Source organism: Silurus meridionalis, chromosome 9 (genome assembly GCF_014805685.1).
Source record: "Silurus meridionalis isolate SWU-2019-XX chromosome 9, ASM1480568v1, whole genome shotgun sequence".
NCBI lineage: Eukaryota > Metazoa > Chordata > Actinopteri > Siluriformes > Siluridae > Silurus > Silurus meridionalis.
The window spans coordinates 21,939,520-21,954,503 of record NC_060892.1 but is presented as its reverse complement, the minus strand read 5'-3'; the positions used below and the strand labels follow the sequence as shown (position 1 = coordinate 21,954,503).

The window sequence follows — 14,984 nt, the reverse complement described above, 5'->3', positions numbered from 1 at the left end:
GTTGGGACCTGGCCGTAGTGTTGGAGGCTCTATCTGAGCCCCCCTTCGAGCATTTGCCTGAGACATTGTGTAGGCACTTGTCTATCAAGACCGCTTTCTTGCTGGCCATCTGCTCTCTGAGAAGAGTAGGTAATTTGTAGGCCCTCTCTGTGGCCCTCTTTTCCCTGGAGTTTTCTCCAGGTATGACCAGTGCCTTCCTGCACCCTAGAGTGGGTTATGTCCCCAAGGTGCCCTCGGTCATCCCACGACCTGTCAGGCTTCAGGCAATCAACTCTCCTCCATTTCTAACCCCAGTATGTACCACTCAGGGAACTAACATGAGCACCGGAATATAAGATTATAAGTAATGTTCTTTCTACCGTCTTATACAGTCATTTGAGTTTATGGAACCAGAAGCTTCTAAACAACTCATAAAATAGCTCAACATTTGCGATCATCATAGATCCAACACCAGCTTCTCCATGCCAGAGCCTTTAAACAGCAATGTGTTTTGTTCCAATGTCCAAACTCCACATGAGGTGGAATCCAAATGGCGCTGGTACGTTCGGGATGTTTGCAGGGTCGGTATCTACTTCTTTAAAGGTCGGTAATCTACATGAGGTCGGACGTGTCACTGAATGTCCTTGGATTACAGTTCATTAAAGTGTATTGTTTACTGATAGAAGCGTAAATTATTTACTAAAACAAAGATAAGTCTTGGGCATTAACTGTGGGAACTGCTTTTTCTGAGTTAAGGGTGTATATTGTTTCAAAATACATTCTGGGACATAAAGCAACCTGCCATTCCTCCAGCCCTGATGTCAGTATAACAACCAAAGCTTTGAGGACCCTTTAGGACTATTTGCCTATCTTGATTTATTCCTAAATCTGGATCTTTCTTTGTGAGGTTCCCAGCCCTGCTGCTTACAATGGTGTAAAGCACCAGTTGATTATACATTTATCTGTATATGGCCAAAAAAGGAGAATGTTTTTCATCACTTTGGGGTAAATAAAAACTTACCCTGTTTAAACTGGCTCTAGATGTAGCTAAAAGTTGTCCATGATATTAGGAATTGCTGGATTGGGGTGTGCTGGGGTGTTTTATTCATGTTTTCTATTATGTTACCATTTCTTTTTTTAGCAAATCTACAGATCAGTTGGGGCAGATATTAAAAAGGATAACAAAGAAGACATTTCACTAAAGTAATTTCTGAGCAGTTTCATAGAGCCTAATAATCTTTTAATAACACAATTGATCAGTAAAATTGATTAAGGAAAAAATTCACCAGGGAAGTCTTCAAGAGGTATGGCAACATTAAATGAGCTTTAGGAAAAATCAAGTAAAAGATCAGACAATTATAAAAAAAATATATAATTATAATAAATGATAATAGTCTACCAAGCCCAGGAACTGCCTCACTCTGGTTTTATATCTCAGGCAGGCCACATTCACTTTAATCTTGACTTTTTGGGAGATGTACAGTGCAAGTGGAAGTATTCACAGCGCTTCACTTTTTCCACATTTTGTTATCTTACAGCCTTATTTCAAAATGGATAAAAATAAATTATTTTCCTCAAAATTCTACAAACAATACCCCATAATGACAATGTGAAAGAAGTGTTTGAAATCTTTGCAAAACAACGAAAAAAACACACACAAAACAAATCATGTGTAGTGAGAGCGAGAGAGAGAGAGAGAGAGAGAGAGAGAGAGTGAAAACAGTATATAAATTATAACAACACTATCCAATGCCACACCTTTTGAGTCTGGTTCCTTTCTTTGCCACTATATCTTACTTATCGTGTCGATTTAAAATTTTATTTAGTTTTTGTGGTGCTTTGTGATAGTATTTAAGATTAAAGGTTCTGTATGCTGTACATAACCTTGACTTGAATCTTGTATGGTTGTATTAAATGGTTCTTTGGATCCACATTGTCTTTATTGTTGGTATACTGTTTACTGAAATGGCATTCCTAAAAAGTTTTATCTTTTTGTATTCCTTTGTTTCAGTCTTTCTTTTGTAGTTTAGTTATTTACAGTAATCCCCCGTTTATTACGTTGGTTACGTTCCAAAACCGTGAGGAAAAACGGATTTCACACCAAAAATGCTATTTTATGTTTACAGTACTTTGCTGTTTTAACATTTTACTTAATTTTATAAATTAATTATTTATACTTTTATTAATAAATTTCATTATTTAAATATAAAACTCCACAAAAACAATTCACTATAAGTTTTTTGGTCTACCGGGCTATCTGCGAGTGAAACAATTCCACAATAAACCAGAGCGCGAGATTCGAACCGCGGTAAAGCGGGAGATTACTGTACTTATGTTAAGCCAGTTGGACAATCATTTTACAGTCTAAACACCATTATTTTAATTTTGTGATTGTAAATTCAATAAGACGGGAAGTTATTTTAGAGCAGTGCTTATCTAATCACGATATTCTAATTCAGGCAAACAGACTGTAACTCCTTTTGTCCTTGTAAACATTTTTACTGATTGGCTGATGAGCTGAATCATGATATATTATATTATCTGTTTATATGAATAAATGATGTTCATTTTGCACATCATCAGTATAATTACTTGGACATTTACCATAACTGAACTGGATATTGTGTTGATTTTCTTTCATCCTCTTGGAAATGTGCTAAACCGAAATTTAACTATGGGAACTAAGAGGCAAATATGTCTTTAGATTGTCTTTAGTTCTGTATTTTTTATACAAAGCGTCTACAGTCAACTATAGCAACCACACAAGTACTTTCTCTTTTGATAACTATTCAGGATCAATTATATATATATATACATTTAAATGCAAATAAAGTGTATGAAAAAGATTTGTCCATCATGGACTGAGCTCTAAGAACCCAGGTTCCAAAAGCTTCCTCAGTTTTACATCTCATAAGATCTAGTAGCTTTAGCATTTTAGGAAGATTTTGGAACAAATAACTGGAAACACTGCAATCAGATTTCCTAGTGTGCTAATTTCCTTGAAGAGTCCAAACTACACAAAGACATTGTGACTGTTATTGGTATTTTTAGCCTTGTCCCCTGGTCATTCTCACCAGTAACAAATAAATCTGATATTGCTGATATTGTACTTTTAGGAGGATGATAATCAGTCAAAGTGTTCATACTTCTTCCTATTGTGCAGAATCCTATATTGTTTTCCACTACAGAGAAGAAATAATACTCTGTTTGCCAATTCTCCAAAACCCACCACAGAGAACATATTACAATAAAGGAACATTTACCCTGTACCCTCCTGAAAAGATGGATAGGAAGCATGATCTCACTGCTTTGAAACCGTCCATATACGGCACTCCTTTTTGGTATGCCTATAGAACCATATTCATTACCTAGTGGGCTAACCTGACATTAGATACTATAGCGCCTTTATGCTGGAATCCAAAGCACACAATACATTATTAGCATCCTAGCCAAATGAAGAAAGAAAAAAGAAATAGGGGGATAATGTATAAAAGTTAATTAAACATTCACTTTTAAAGTTAAAACTAATGACCAAATATGTCATTAATGACATGAAACAGATAACAATCACATCTCCAAAAAGCTGTTTCTCTATTTTTTCACAATTTTTCTGGTTTCATTGACTTCTAAAAGTATGTCTTGTTGTTGCAGGACATTGTTTAAAAGATTTTTAAAACATTAATTGTATCCCAAAATACTGTGAACGTCATCTTTAAAAAGTCTCTTTTAGATGTCTGTGCTATGGTACTGCTTTTCATCAACTGGGGCTCTAGAGCTGGAATCATGAATAGCTCATATAACAATGTAATTTGAAATAAAACCTACAGGCATCTTTAAGGCTAATAGATTTTACTATATGAATTTCTTTTTCAATGTGATCATGATCATTAACATAATTCTGGTTCATCACTATAAAATAGAAATCCCTATTCACTTGAAAGAGATTAACCCAGCCATTAGTATTGCACAATCCAGTGCACTCTTAGTGCCGGTCCCAAGCCCGGATAAATCGGCAGGGTTGCTTTAGGAAAGGCATCCAGCGTAAAACATGCCAAATCAAATATGCGGATCACAAAAGATAATTTCATACCTGATCGGACGAGGTCCAAGTTACCAACGACTGACACAGGTATTGTTAGCCAACAGGGTACTGGTGGAAATGGGTCTACTGTTGGCCAAAGAGAAGGAGAAGGAGGAGAAGAAGGAGAGGAGGAAGACATCTACAGAGACAGCAGAGAAAGGAGAAGTGTAGGAGAGTGGAGGTAAGGGTGGGTAGTTTAAATGTTGGTACTATGACTGGTAAAGGAGGAGAGGTAGCTGATATGATGTAGAGGAGAAAGGTAGATATGTTGTGTGTTCAGGAGACCAGGTAAAAAGGAAGTAAGGCCAGGAACATTGGAGGTGGCTTTAAACTGTTCTTTCATGGTGTGGATAGAAAGAGAAATGGTGTAGGGTGTAGTGGAGGTGAAGATGGTTTATGATAGGGTTATTACCATGAAGCTAGAAGTTAAAGGGGTGATGATAAATGTCATCAGTGCCTATGCTCCACAAGTGGGTTGTGAGATGGAGGAGAAAGAAAAATTCTGGAGTCAGTTAGATCAAGTGGTAGAAGGAGTACTTAGGAATTAACGATTTGTGATTGGAACAGACTTTAATGGGCATGTAGATAAAGGGAACAGAGGTGATGAGGAGGTGATGGGTAGGTATGGCCCTAAGGAGAGGAATGTGGAAGGGCAGATGGTGGTAGATTTTGCTAAAAGGATGGAAATGGCAGTGGTAAATACTTATTTTAAGAAGAAGGAGGAGCATAGGGTAACGCATAAGAGTGGAGGAAGGTGCACACAGGTGGACTATGTTCTATGTAGGAGATGCAACCTGAAGGAGATTGGAGACTGTTGGCAGGAGAGAGTGTGGCTAGACAGCATTGGATGGTGGTCTGTAGTATGGTTTTTGGAGGCGAAGAAAAGAGATAAGATGGTGGAAACTGATGGAGACTGTAGTGTAAGGTTCAGGGAAGAGGTCAGACAAGGGTTTGGTGGTGGTGAAGATGTGCTGATTGATTGGGCAACTACTGCAGAAGTGATAAGGGAGACAGCTAAAAAGGTGCTTGGCATGACATCTGGAAATAGAAAGGAAGACAAAGAAATGTGGTGGTGGAATGAGGAAGTGCAGGAGAGCATAAGGAGAAAGAGGTTGGCAAAACAGAATTGGGATCGACAGAGTGATGAGAAATGTAGGGAGGAGTACAAGGAGATGCGGCAGCAGGTGAAGAGATATGTGGCGAAAGCCAAGGAAATGGCATATGAGGAGCTGTATGAGAAGTTGGATACTGAGTAAGGAGAAAAGGATTTATACCGATTGCCAGGCAGAGGGACCGAGCTGGGAAGGATGTGCTGCAAGTTAGAGCAATAAGGGATGGAGGTGAAAATGTGTTGACTAGTGAGGAGAGTGAGTTAAGATGATGGAGGGAGTATTTTGAGCAGCTGATGAATGAGGAAAATGAAAGTGAGAGAGAGAAGCTTGGATGGTGTAGAGATAGTGAAGCAGGAAGTAGATAGGATTAGTAAGGAGGAAATTAAAGCAGTGATTAAGAGGATGAAGAGTGGAAAGTCGTTTGGACCAGATGACATACCGGTAAAAGCATGGAGATGTTTAGGAGAAATGGCAGTGAAGTTTTTAACAAGGTTGTTAAACAAGATTTTGGAAGGTGAGAGGATGCCTGAGAAATGAAGGAGTGTGCTGGTACTGATCTTTAAGAATAAGGGAGATGTGCAGACCTGCAGTAACTACAGGGGAATTAGGTTGATCAGTCACGCCATGAAGTTATGGGAAAAAGTAGTGGAAACCAGGCTAAGAGAAGAGGTGACCATCTGTGAGCAACAGAATGGTTTTGGTGCCGAGGAAGAGCACCACATATGCATTATTTGCTTTGAAAATGTTGATGGAGAAGTATAGAGAAGGTCAGAGAGAGTTGCATTGTGTGTTTGTGGATTTAGAGAAAGCAAATGACAGGGTGCTGAGAGAGGAGTTGTCGTATTATATGAAGAAGTCAGGTGTGTCAGAGAAGTATGTGAGGGTGGTGCAGGACATGTTTGAGGACAGTGTGACAGAAGTGAAGTGTGCAGTATTAACGGACAGACTGATTCAAGGTGGAGGTTGGACTGCATCAAGGATCGGCTCTGAGCCCTTTCCTGTTTGCAGTGGTGATGGACAGGTTGATAGACGAGGTCAGACAGGAGTCTCTGTGGTCTATGATGTTTGCAGGTGATATTGTGATTTGTTGTGTGAGTAGGGAGCAGGTTGAGAAGAACCTGGAGAGGTGGAGGTACACGCTGGAGAGAAGGTGAATGAAAGTCACTAGGAGTAAGACAGAGTACAATTATGTGAATGAGACGAGAGCAGTGGAGTGGTGTGGTTGCAGAGAGAAGTGGTGAAGGTGGAGGAGTTCAGGTCCCTGGGGCCAACAGTGCAATGTAATGGAGAGTGTGTTAGAGAAGTGAAGAAAAGAGTGCAGGCAGGGTGGAGTGGGTGAAGAAGAGTGGCAGGAGTGATTTGTGATAGAAGAGTATCTACAAGAGTGAAAGGGGAAATTTATAGGACTGTGGTAAGACCTGTGATGTTGTATGGTTTAGAGACAGTGGCATTGAGTAAAAGACAGGAGCTGGAGGTAGCAGAGCTGAAGATGTTGAGATTTTCATTGGGAGTGATAAGGATGGACAGGATTAGAAATGAGTTTATTAGAGAGTGCATGTAGGACATTTTGGAGATTAAGTAAGAGAGGCACGAGTGAGATGGTTTGGATATGTGCAGAGGAGGGACATGGGGTATTTGGGCAGGAGAATGCTGAGGATGGAGCCACCAGGAAGGAGGAAAAGAGGAAGGTGGGGGTTTATGGATGTGGTGAGGGAAGACATGCAGCACAGCAAAAACGGCAGTGTACATTTTACTCAAATTGAGTCAAATTCAACACTCCAAAAATGTACATATGACTCCCTCCGTTTTGGAGTTAAAATAACACTTCTGAAAGTGTTGAATATGTACATTGCTTTGAGAGTAAATTTGTACACAGTAAGAGTTTATAAGTACACCCAACAGAAGTGTATGTATATCCTTTCAGTGTTATCTTTTACCACTAGTGTTAAAATGTAAACCCTTGTAAGATTAAATACACACCACAGCACGTGTTAATAATAAATTACTAAATATTAACTATGAATGCTAATTAAGTAATACTGATGACTTATTCTGTACTAATATACACAATGATCAAACAAACATATATAGAAATGTTTTTTTTATTTCTGAAATATGAATTTTGAAAGTTGCAATTAGTTTTTTAAAGAACATGGATTATTTCAGAAATCCAAGACATTCAACACGTTGAACACATTGCAATTTTAAATTCAAAACACTTGAAAGCATAACTTATGACACAAGAATGACAACTTATACACAAATATATATATATATATATATATATATATATATATATATATATATATATATATATATATATATATATATATATATATGTATGACTGGAGTATAAACTGTAATATTCCATCAATACAAAATAAATTATAAGATCATTTGTATGCATTAACATACCATCATAAGACATGTTTTTAACATGTAAAACCAGTTGTCAATTGAATTGGATTTGTAATTACATTTCACATTTATAGAAATATTTTCCAACAAATGTAAAGTGCAAGACTAAACATCTTCATGCACAAAACAATGCACTGGAACAATATACAAATGTGGTTCATCAAAACCATATGACGCTTGTAAATCAAATAGTCTGAAAAAAGGAATATCCTCTACTCTTAACAAACCAAAAACATTTTGTTCTCTAACATGGTAAACATGAAGATGCTCAACAAAACCAATAGTTTCAAAGTCCTTAGTCACCAAAATATTTTGGTCATCTATTAGAACAATATCAGTAATTTTGCTAAAAATCGGTAGGTCCTTCTCCATTTTAGTGCAAACCAGTAAATCAGTATGATATTCAGTTTCAGAATGTCTTAACCATGAAGTTACTGTGATGTCACAATCCAAATTTGGATACTTTTCAAGAAAAATGTCTCTGTATGGTACATCCTCAACCTCTAATGTTTTTAGGGGCCCATATTCAACATTTCTAAAGGGCAAACTTTCCCAATGATACGCAATTGCATACTGATGTTTTAACGCGAGAGACTTTGTGATGTTTTTGAAATTTTTTACACTGTTTTTAAAAAACTTGTGCTTAGCCTCAAATCTCATGGTCCATACATGGACTAACGGACCAATCTTGCGTATGCAACGTGGATAATGTAACATGTAATGGTGTTTAGGAATGAAATTCCTCTGTGGATATAACTCTTTAAAAAGCCTATGATGATCCACAATAAGGTGTTTTAAATAGTAGGTCATACCTTCTGTGATTACAGGAGAAAACACTATATTTATAATCTGCAATAACAAAAGTAGTAAGTGCCAGTGCTTATTTCCCTCACAAACAATGTCTCCAAATATCAAAGGAATATTTCGAATTAAACAGAATGTCTGAATGGCATTCAGTCCAATTCCATTCCCTGCCTGATCCAGGTTTAATCTAGTAGGCCGATTTTTCCTTTCCAAATATCCATAATTAAATGAATAAATTCGGTTACATATGTCTTGTCTGGATATAATTCCAGACAGATACTCAAGAAGTAATTTCATTTCATATTGTCCAACACCCTCAAGGATGTCGTGCATTATATCTGGAGCGTAATTGTCACAAATATGAAAATATTTCAAGTCATTGAGCAGACATGTGCGTTTAACACCAAAAGACGAAGAAATGGTAGGGTCTGCTAACAAATCTGCATAGTGCTGTTCTTGTAAACCTTTGTTTCGTAATACAACATTTGTGTCATCTTCGCTGAAAACTGACTGTGATGTTTTCTTGTCTATTAGACAGAACCGACAGAAATAATGGGCACTGAAAGATTCCATAAACCCAAGAAGTGTATGCATCCCTAAATTATCCCCTGTAACCTGGGCAACTGTGCCAAACAAGGGCTCTTTGGAAAAAGGAACTTGAATTCCTGAACTTTCAAGGACTTTTAAATCTTTAACAAGAGGCTGTAAAATGGCATCAAATCCATAATTCTTAACATCTTGTGCATGAAATAATGACAGTAAATGAATATTCATTAAACTTGAATTCAGTTTTGGTGGGAAATTCCTGAGAATAAAGTAAATCGCTCCAATTTTGTGGATACCTTGCTTGGAGCCAGGATTTGCAGATTCAAATTCATCATAAAATAACTGTATTTGAAGTGCATTTTGTTGTTTACTGAAAAGTGGATGGTTTTTATAATAACTTCCGTCACAAAAATCTTTATAGACACCGTTACTCTTACTTGGATCTGACATATGTTTATATATCTCAGAATTCCTACAAATAAACTGCAAGGTATCCAACAAGGGAATGTAAATGAATTTGTCAGCTACAGGGATCTGATCATATGTCCGTGTCACCCGATTCAATCTACTATCAAATCTTACCCCTAATTTGATCTCTGCAGGGTCAACTACAGCCCATTTTTCTTTGATATATTTTTTCCATTTGGTTTCTGTATTTAGCTTTGAGAATGGATTACTAAGATGATCAAAACAGTGTTCTATTTTAGATGATGTTGCAAAATCATCAGATGGAAGTTGATTCATCACCTCACTTTTGATATTTGAATGAATTTCATGTACCAGTTCTTCCAAATCCGATACTACAGATGTTACAACACTGGTTGCTACTCCACTGTTTTGCAATCTAGCAATAATGGATGCACACATTTTTTGAGTTTCAGTACCTCTCCTTTTATCATTTATGGATGATGTCTCTGGTATTTCAAGATCATTATTTAAATCTGTCATTACCTCAATCTGTTCATTATCTTCATCAGTTAGATTCTCAGTCACAATTTGGTCTAGGTAGTCATTTCCATGAACACTACTTAAGTGTTTTCGAAATCCAGCATAAGTCATGAAGCTATGTTTACAGTTGTTCTGTGCACATTTCAGGTTTAATTTTTTCCCTGGATAGTAAGCATGAATAAGTTTTAGGTGACGAACAAGGTCATTGATTTTAGAATGTACCAGTTTGCAAACAAAGCAGCGAAACATTTTAATCTAGCTTAAGTAATTCAAAAGTTTAGCTCGTAGGTCTTTAACCCTAGGGGTTTCATGGACTGTACCAAGATCTATCTTGTAGATAGTTGTCTGGATGAATGTATACATTGCACTTAAGCAGTGGGGGTATGACACGCTAAAGACAAAGTATGCTTTAAAAAGTTCATCAAAAGCAGCAAGAGAAGACTTTGCCTGACATGGAAGAAGCTTTCCGTCCAGCACGATGTAAAAATCATGGATGATGTTCTTCGCTGAGCCAACTGCAAGGAGATGTGGTTGAAGGCCTTCAGACTTGTTAATGTGTTCAGTTAGACTACGGCAAGCCTGAAAAAAAAAATTTAAAACATATAACCCAATACATGACCCATGACAGCTCACTTATGTTTCCATGCAAACCTTGTGAAACTGCACAATGTGGTCCATTGCCTCTCTGATGCTGATCTTGGTGGATTTGTTCCTACCACCAGGTGAAGGTGGCAAAAGGTAGGCCAGGAGTAAAATAGAGGACATGTCGCTGTCCCATCCTGCAAAAAACAAACAAACAAACAAAAAACAAACATGTGGATTAACAGAAATTAGCTGATTGTGAGTAGCAGAGAAATATTAACATTATCTTTACAGAAAACCTTACCTTGCCAATCGGAACCCTCATCTTGACTGTTGCCCTGGGCATCTGAGAGCAGGTTTGTCAGATGCAAGGTCGAAGTAAGTGTTCTTGCTTCTGCAATGATCTTGGGCTTCAGACTGTCCCATTGTTCAAGAAGTCTGGAGGATGTTTCTGTTCCAAATTGGACATCAAAATCTTGAAGTATCTGCAACAAATATGAATTAACATTACTAAACAATACAGGTCCTAGACAACACAGTTTTTCACATGAGCTATATTTTCTCCCATCATTGTACTCATCATCTGTATCTTACCAATCCCTTGGTGTCAAGAAATCGTGGAAAAACTGAAAGCACTGTATTGGACTTTGCTGCATCATGAATAAGGAGCTGTCTGTGCTTGAATGTGGCTTTCATCTTCTCAAAAATCAGGTCCTTTTCTGCACAATGATTCATGAAAGATATCGCTTCTTTGCATTGATCACCCTCTAACTGCAGTTCCAAATGGTTGCAAGTTTCTCTATAAGCTGTTGGTCCTCCACTGCCCTCACTGTCTGATGTTCCACTTGACCTGGCATCCTTCTTGCTGTGGTGTCCACCATGGTGTTTGCTTTGCCGCGAAACTGTTTTGAGTCGCCAAGATATGTATCCTTGGTTGCTCTTAGGGTCATAAAAATGTTCCTTTGCATAAAAACAAAACAAAAAAAAAGCTGATGATCAAATCAAACAATTCTTAACTTGTCATTGTTCTAGGCATGGCTGAGAAAGTGAGAAGAGTTCCTTAAAGCCATAATAAATTTCATTTAAAATTTTCCTATTAGGTATTTATAACAATGAATAAGATGTTAAGTACTTACATATCCAGTTCTTGAGTATGGATCCTTCAGTGATGGGAACAGAGTTACAATTCCCAAGGCACAACGAGTTTTTGTTTCTTTAGAAGGGACACGGCTTTAAAAAGAACAATAACAATATTCAAATATGAATTTATCTACAAAGTCTGATAGTTTAAACGATGCTTACCCTTCTTTGTCAGTAATGTGCGCAACAACAATGTTAACCAAGTGTCGCCGGGCTGAGTCTGTGAGTTTTCCATGTTCTTTATATTCATCCAAAATCGCAGGTCCTCCAGCATTTTCCACTAAAATGTTTCTAACAAACTATAATCAAAGACACTGTGTTCTGTAATGCATTCATAATATTACAAAGTCAATAACTGCTATACAATCCAGCTAGTAAATTATGATTTTTACCTGTTTTGCCTCAAAAAGTCCATCAAGACAAGGTCTCTTGGAGCTTGGTCCAGCACTGTCATCAGTCTCAGACGACACTGAGAGAGTGTCAGTTTGTGAGCTACAGGAAGAATTGAGGACTGAGCATTCTGGAAGCAAAATAAATAGAAACTTTAAACAAACATACAAACATTTAATACATTAAATTAAAAGTATGACTCATTTTATGATCAATTTCTAAATGGTTGTCAACAAGATGTTTTAAAAATACTTAGAATGAGGAAATCTCAATGTTTGGTCATGTTTTTAATCTCCAAATCTACAGTATGTTAGGGAAAGCTCTACAGCATATAACTGTTGTAGTTCCTTCTAGTTTTTCTTTTTACTATTTTAATGTATATCCATTTCTGTACATCACAGCCACACCTACCGGAAACTTTGTCAACAACTCTCCATAGGATATCATGTGATCTCTCCTCCAGCAAGTCAGTGAATACATCTTCATCCACCTCAACACCAGTGTCATCTTGTAACATCAGATCTTTCTCACTTATTGAGAATTTCTTCTTAACTGTGGATAAAAGGAGACAGAGAGATTTATTCTAAAAACAAAACAACTGATAGCATGCTACAGTGCAATAAGCATCAATATGAGTACATTTTTAATTAATTTAAATTACATACCTTGAGTCATTAAACTAGTGTAATCTGCTCCATCTACTTTTATCAGCTTTTTCTTTCCTCCGTAGATTACTGTGAACAGCATTGTTACTAGTGAAAACAAAAACACCAAACCATTAACTTAATCATAAATCGTTCAACGTTTGATACAAAAACTGCCGTTAATTCGGTATGCTTTCTTTAGGTAACGTTACACGTATCATTACAGGCCACAAAGACCATACGACTTGTAAAACGTTTAACATTTAACTTAAAACTAATGTTGGTGCGTTAGCATCTGTTCTTAACTCGCATGCGCCACTTGTTTGCGAAAGCACGTGACTCGCGTCTTTTTCAAACAAAGACTGGGAAACCGCTGGCTCGTTGCTACTTTAATACATTTACAAAACAACCAGTATGAGAATAAAACTGTCAAATTAAAATAGTGCATAGCGATTGATCAAACAAATAAGTTACACCGTCATTTAACCTCTAATGATCTTTCGGAAAGGTACACACTGTGTAAGATCACTAAATACTAATACTGTTACCCACAAAATGATAACATTAACTTAGATTTTGATTTTGTCTTTATTTCTCTCGTGCTGAACTCACAATGAACACATATGGTTGTTGTCGTTGTTGTAGTTTAATTTTAGTTGAGTACTTTGTGCACATTCATGTGTACAGATGGGTGTTTGTGTGTGGTCAAACTGTAAACCCAAATAGATTCACCAATTACAATCAAGTATTGTTTACATCACCAATTAAATTTCTATAAACATTCAAACATCAACTCTAGATAATAAGCATTAAATTATATGCTTATAAATCAAGATATAATAATCCCTATAATGCTAATATCACAAATTATAATCAACAATTACATATGTGCATCAAGCATTATTCACATGTTTCTAAAACAGTCTCTGTGTTACAAACACATACTAAACTTTATCAACAATAAGCAACAAATATTGCATGAATATTTCAATAAGCAATATAAAAGAGAAAACAACAAATGTTGAACCAGAAGTGTATAACATTAGCCGTTTAGGCGCTAATCGCAAGTAGCTTGCATAACATATCAGAAACTATCAATTCACTTGAACAACATGTGAATTACTCACCACGCTGGGAATATAGTTTAAAATGATATTTTCAAAACTGGAATCTTTACAGAAGTTCAGTGAGGTTTTAACATTAGAACAACATGCATTTATCTCTGTTCTTTTTTTTTTTTTTTTATAAGCTAACGCATGTGCTCCCAGAATCCGTGTCCTTAAAAGGGCAGCACCCAACAGATACATTTACAACATATAGTTTATCAGGAAATAATGGCATTCGCGTAATATTTGCTATGTAATATTTGAAGCTAATCCACGTGTTTATTCACTTAGGCTTACCTGATGCGCGTGGTGCTCAGATATAAACGAACTCCAATCCAACGAAATCCATGCAGTTTCTTTATAAAAACATGTAAAACAAACGTATTTCTTTTAATAAATATAATTACACCAAATACACCACACAATTTATTGAAAGATGATGCAAACATAGCTAACGTTACCTTTGAACTGCGTACTCATCTCCTTGTGGTCTTCCAAATGAAGAGCCGTTTAGGATTGTGGGAAATGCACCGCTTACAGAGTTAAAAGTTTAACTCTGAAAAATAACTCTTTTTATAGATGCAGTTTAACCCCTAGAGGATTAAAATGTACTCCGGGTTTAACACTGGGCAACACCAAAAAATGTACACCATAAATTTAACTCCAGTAAATTTGCTGTGAGGTAGTTGGCTTGAAAGAGGCAGATGTAAAGGACAGGGGGGTATGGAGAAGGATGAGCCGCTGTGGCGACCCCTAATGTGGGAAGCCAAAAGAAGAAGAAATTCACTTGAAAGAGATTGTTGTGAGTTCAGTTCCACCAAGCTGCTTCTGCTGGTCCCATGAACCTAAAAATTAAACAAATATATATTGTTGGAAAGGGCTGCCAGAAGAAAGCTTATTTTCTCTAAAGTGATCATTATAGTATAGATTAGGTTTGTAAATTAACATCTGATCACAAGACATTTGGAATGACGAGACCAACATGGAGATGTTTGGCCATGATGCACAGCACCACGATTTAAATAAACACACATATTAGCACACCTTAGTATACAAATACTTTATATAATTTGGACTTGATTTACGGGCACACCAAGGTATTCTAGATTCAAATCTGAGACAATCTGTCTAACCCTACTAAAATGCTGTGGCAGGACCCCATGAGAGCTGGGCATAATCAAATGCCCTTAAACCTCAATGAACTTGTACAACACTGTAAAGAAGTGTGAACTAA

General features: G+C 36.8%; 1 protein-coding gene across 4 annotated transcripts; it reads right to left on the bottom strand.

The window, feature by feature from the left end:
- Positions 1-9,256: 9,256 nt before the first annotated feature.
- Positions 9,257-14,364, bottom strand: LOC124390833. 4 transcript variants are annotated; one of them, XM_046856887.1, is made up of 11 exons: positions 14,212-14,364; positions 14,048-14,106; positions 12,666-12,752; positions 12,412-12,552; positions 12,003-12,130; positions 11,773-11,909; positions 11,607-11,700; positions 11,065-11,430; positions 10,775-10,955; positions 10,540-10,667; positions 9,257-10,467 (listed from the first exon to the last, which is right to left on the bottom strand). In XM_046856887.1, the coding sequence occupies exons 3-11, from the start codon at positions 12,745-12,747 to the stop codon at positions 10,144-10,146; spliced, it is 1,581 nt and encodes a 526-aa protein (XP_046712843.1). In that variant the 5' UTR covers positions 12,748-12,752; positions 14,048-14,106; positions 14,212-14,364; the 3' UTR covers positions 9,257-10,143. The 4 variants fall into 4 exon arrangements, with proteins under 4 accessions (XP_046712843.1, XP_046712846.1, XP_046712844.1 ...); XM_046856890.1 differs by having other exon boundaries at positions 12,003-12,079; XM_046856888.1 differs by having other exon boundaries at positions 14,048-14,364.
- Between the last annotated feature and the right edge of the window lie 620 nt (positions 14,365-14,984).

Excerpts from the sequence above, each read along its gene's own strand:
- LOC124390833 (XM_046856888.1), bottom strand. The coding sequence starts at position 12,747 with ATGCTGTTCACAGTAATCTACGGAGGAAAGAAAAAGCTGATAAAAGTA. Across the intron at positions 11,910-12,002 it reads GACTTTTTGAGGCAAAACAG|TTTGTTAGAAACATTTTAGT; the intron begins GTAAAAATCATA and ends CTTTGATTATAG. Across the intron at positions 10,668-10,774 it reads TGAGGGTTCCGATTGGCAAG|GATGGGACAGCGACATGTCC; the intron begins GTAAGGTTTTCT and ends TGTTTTTTGCAG.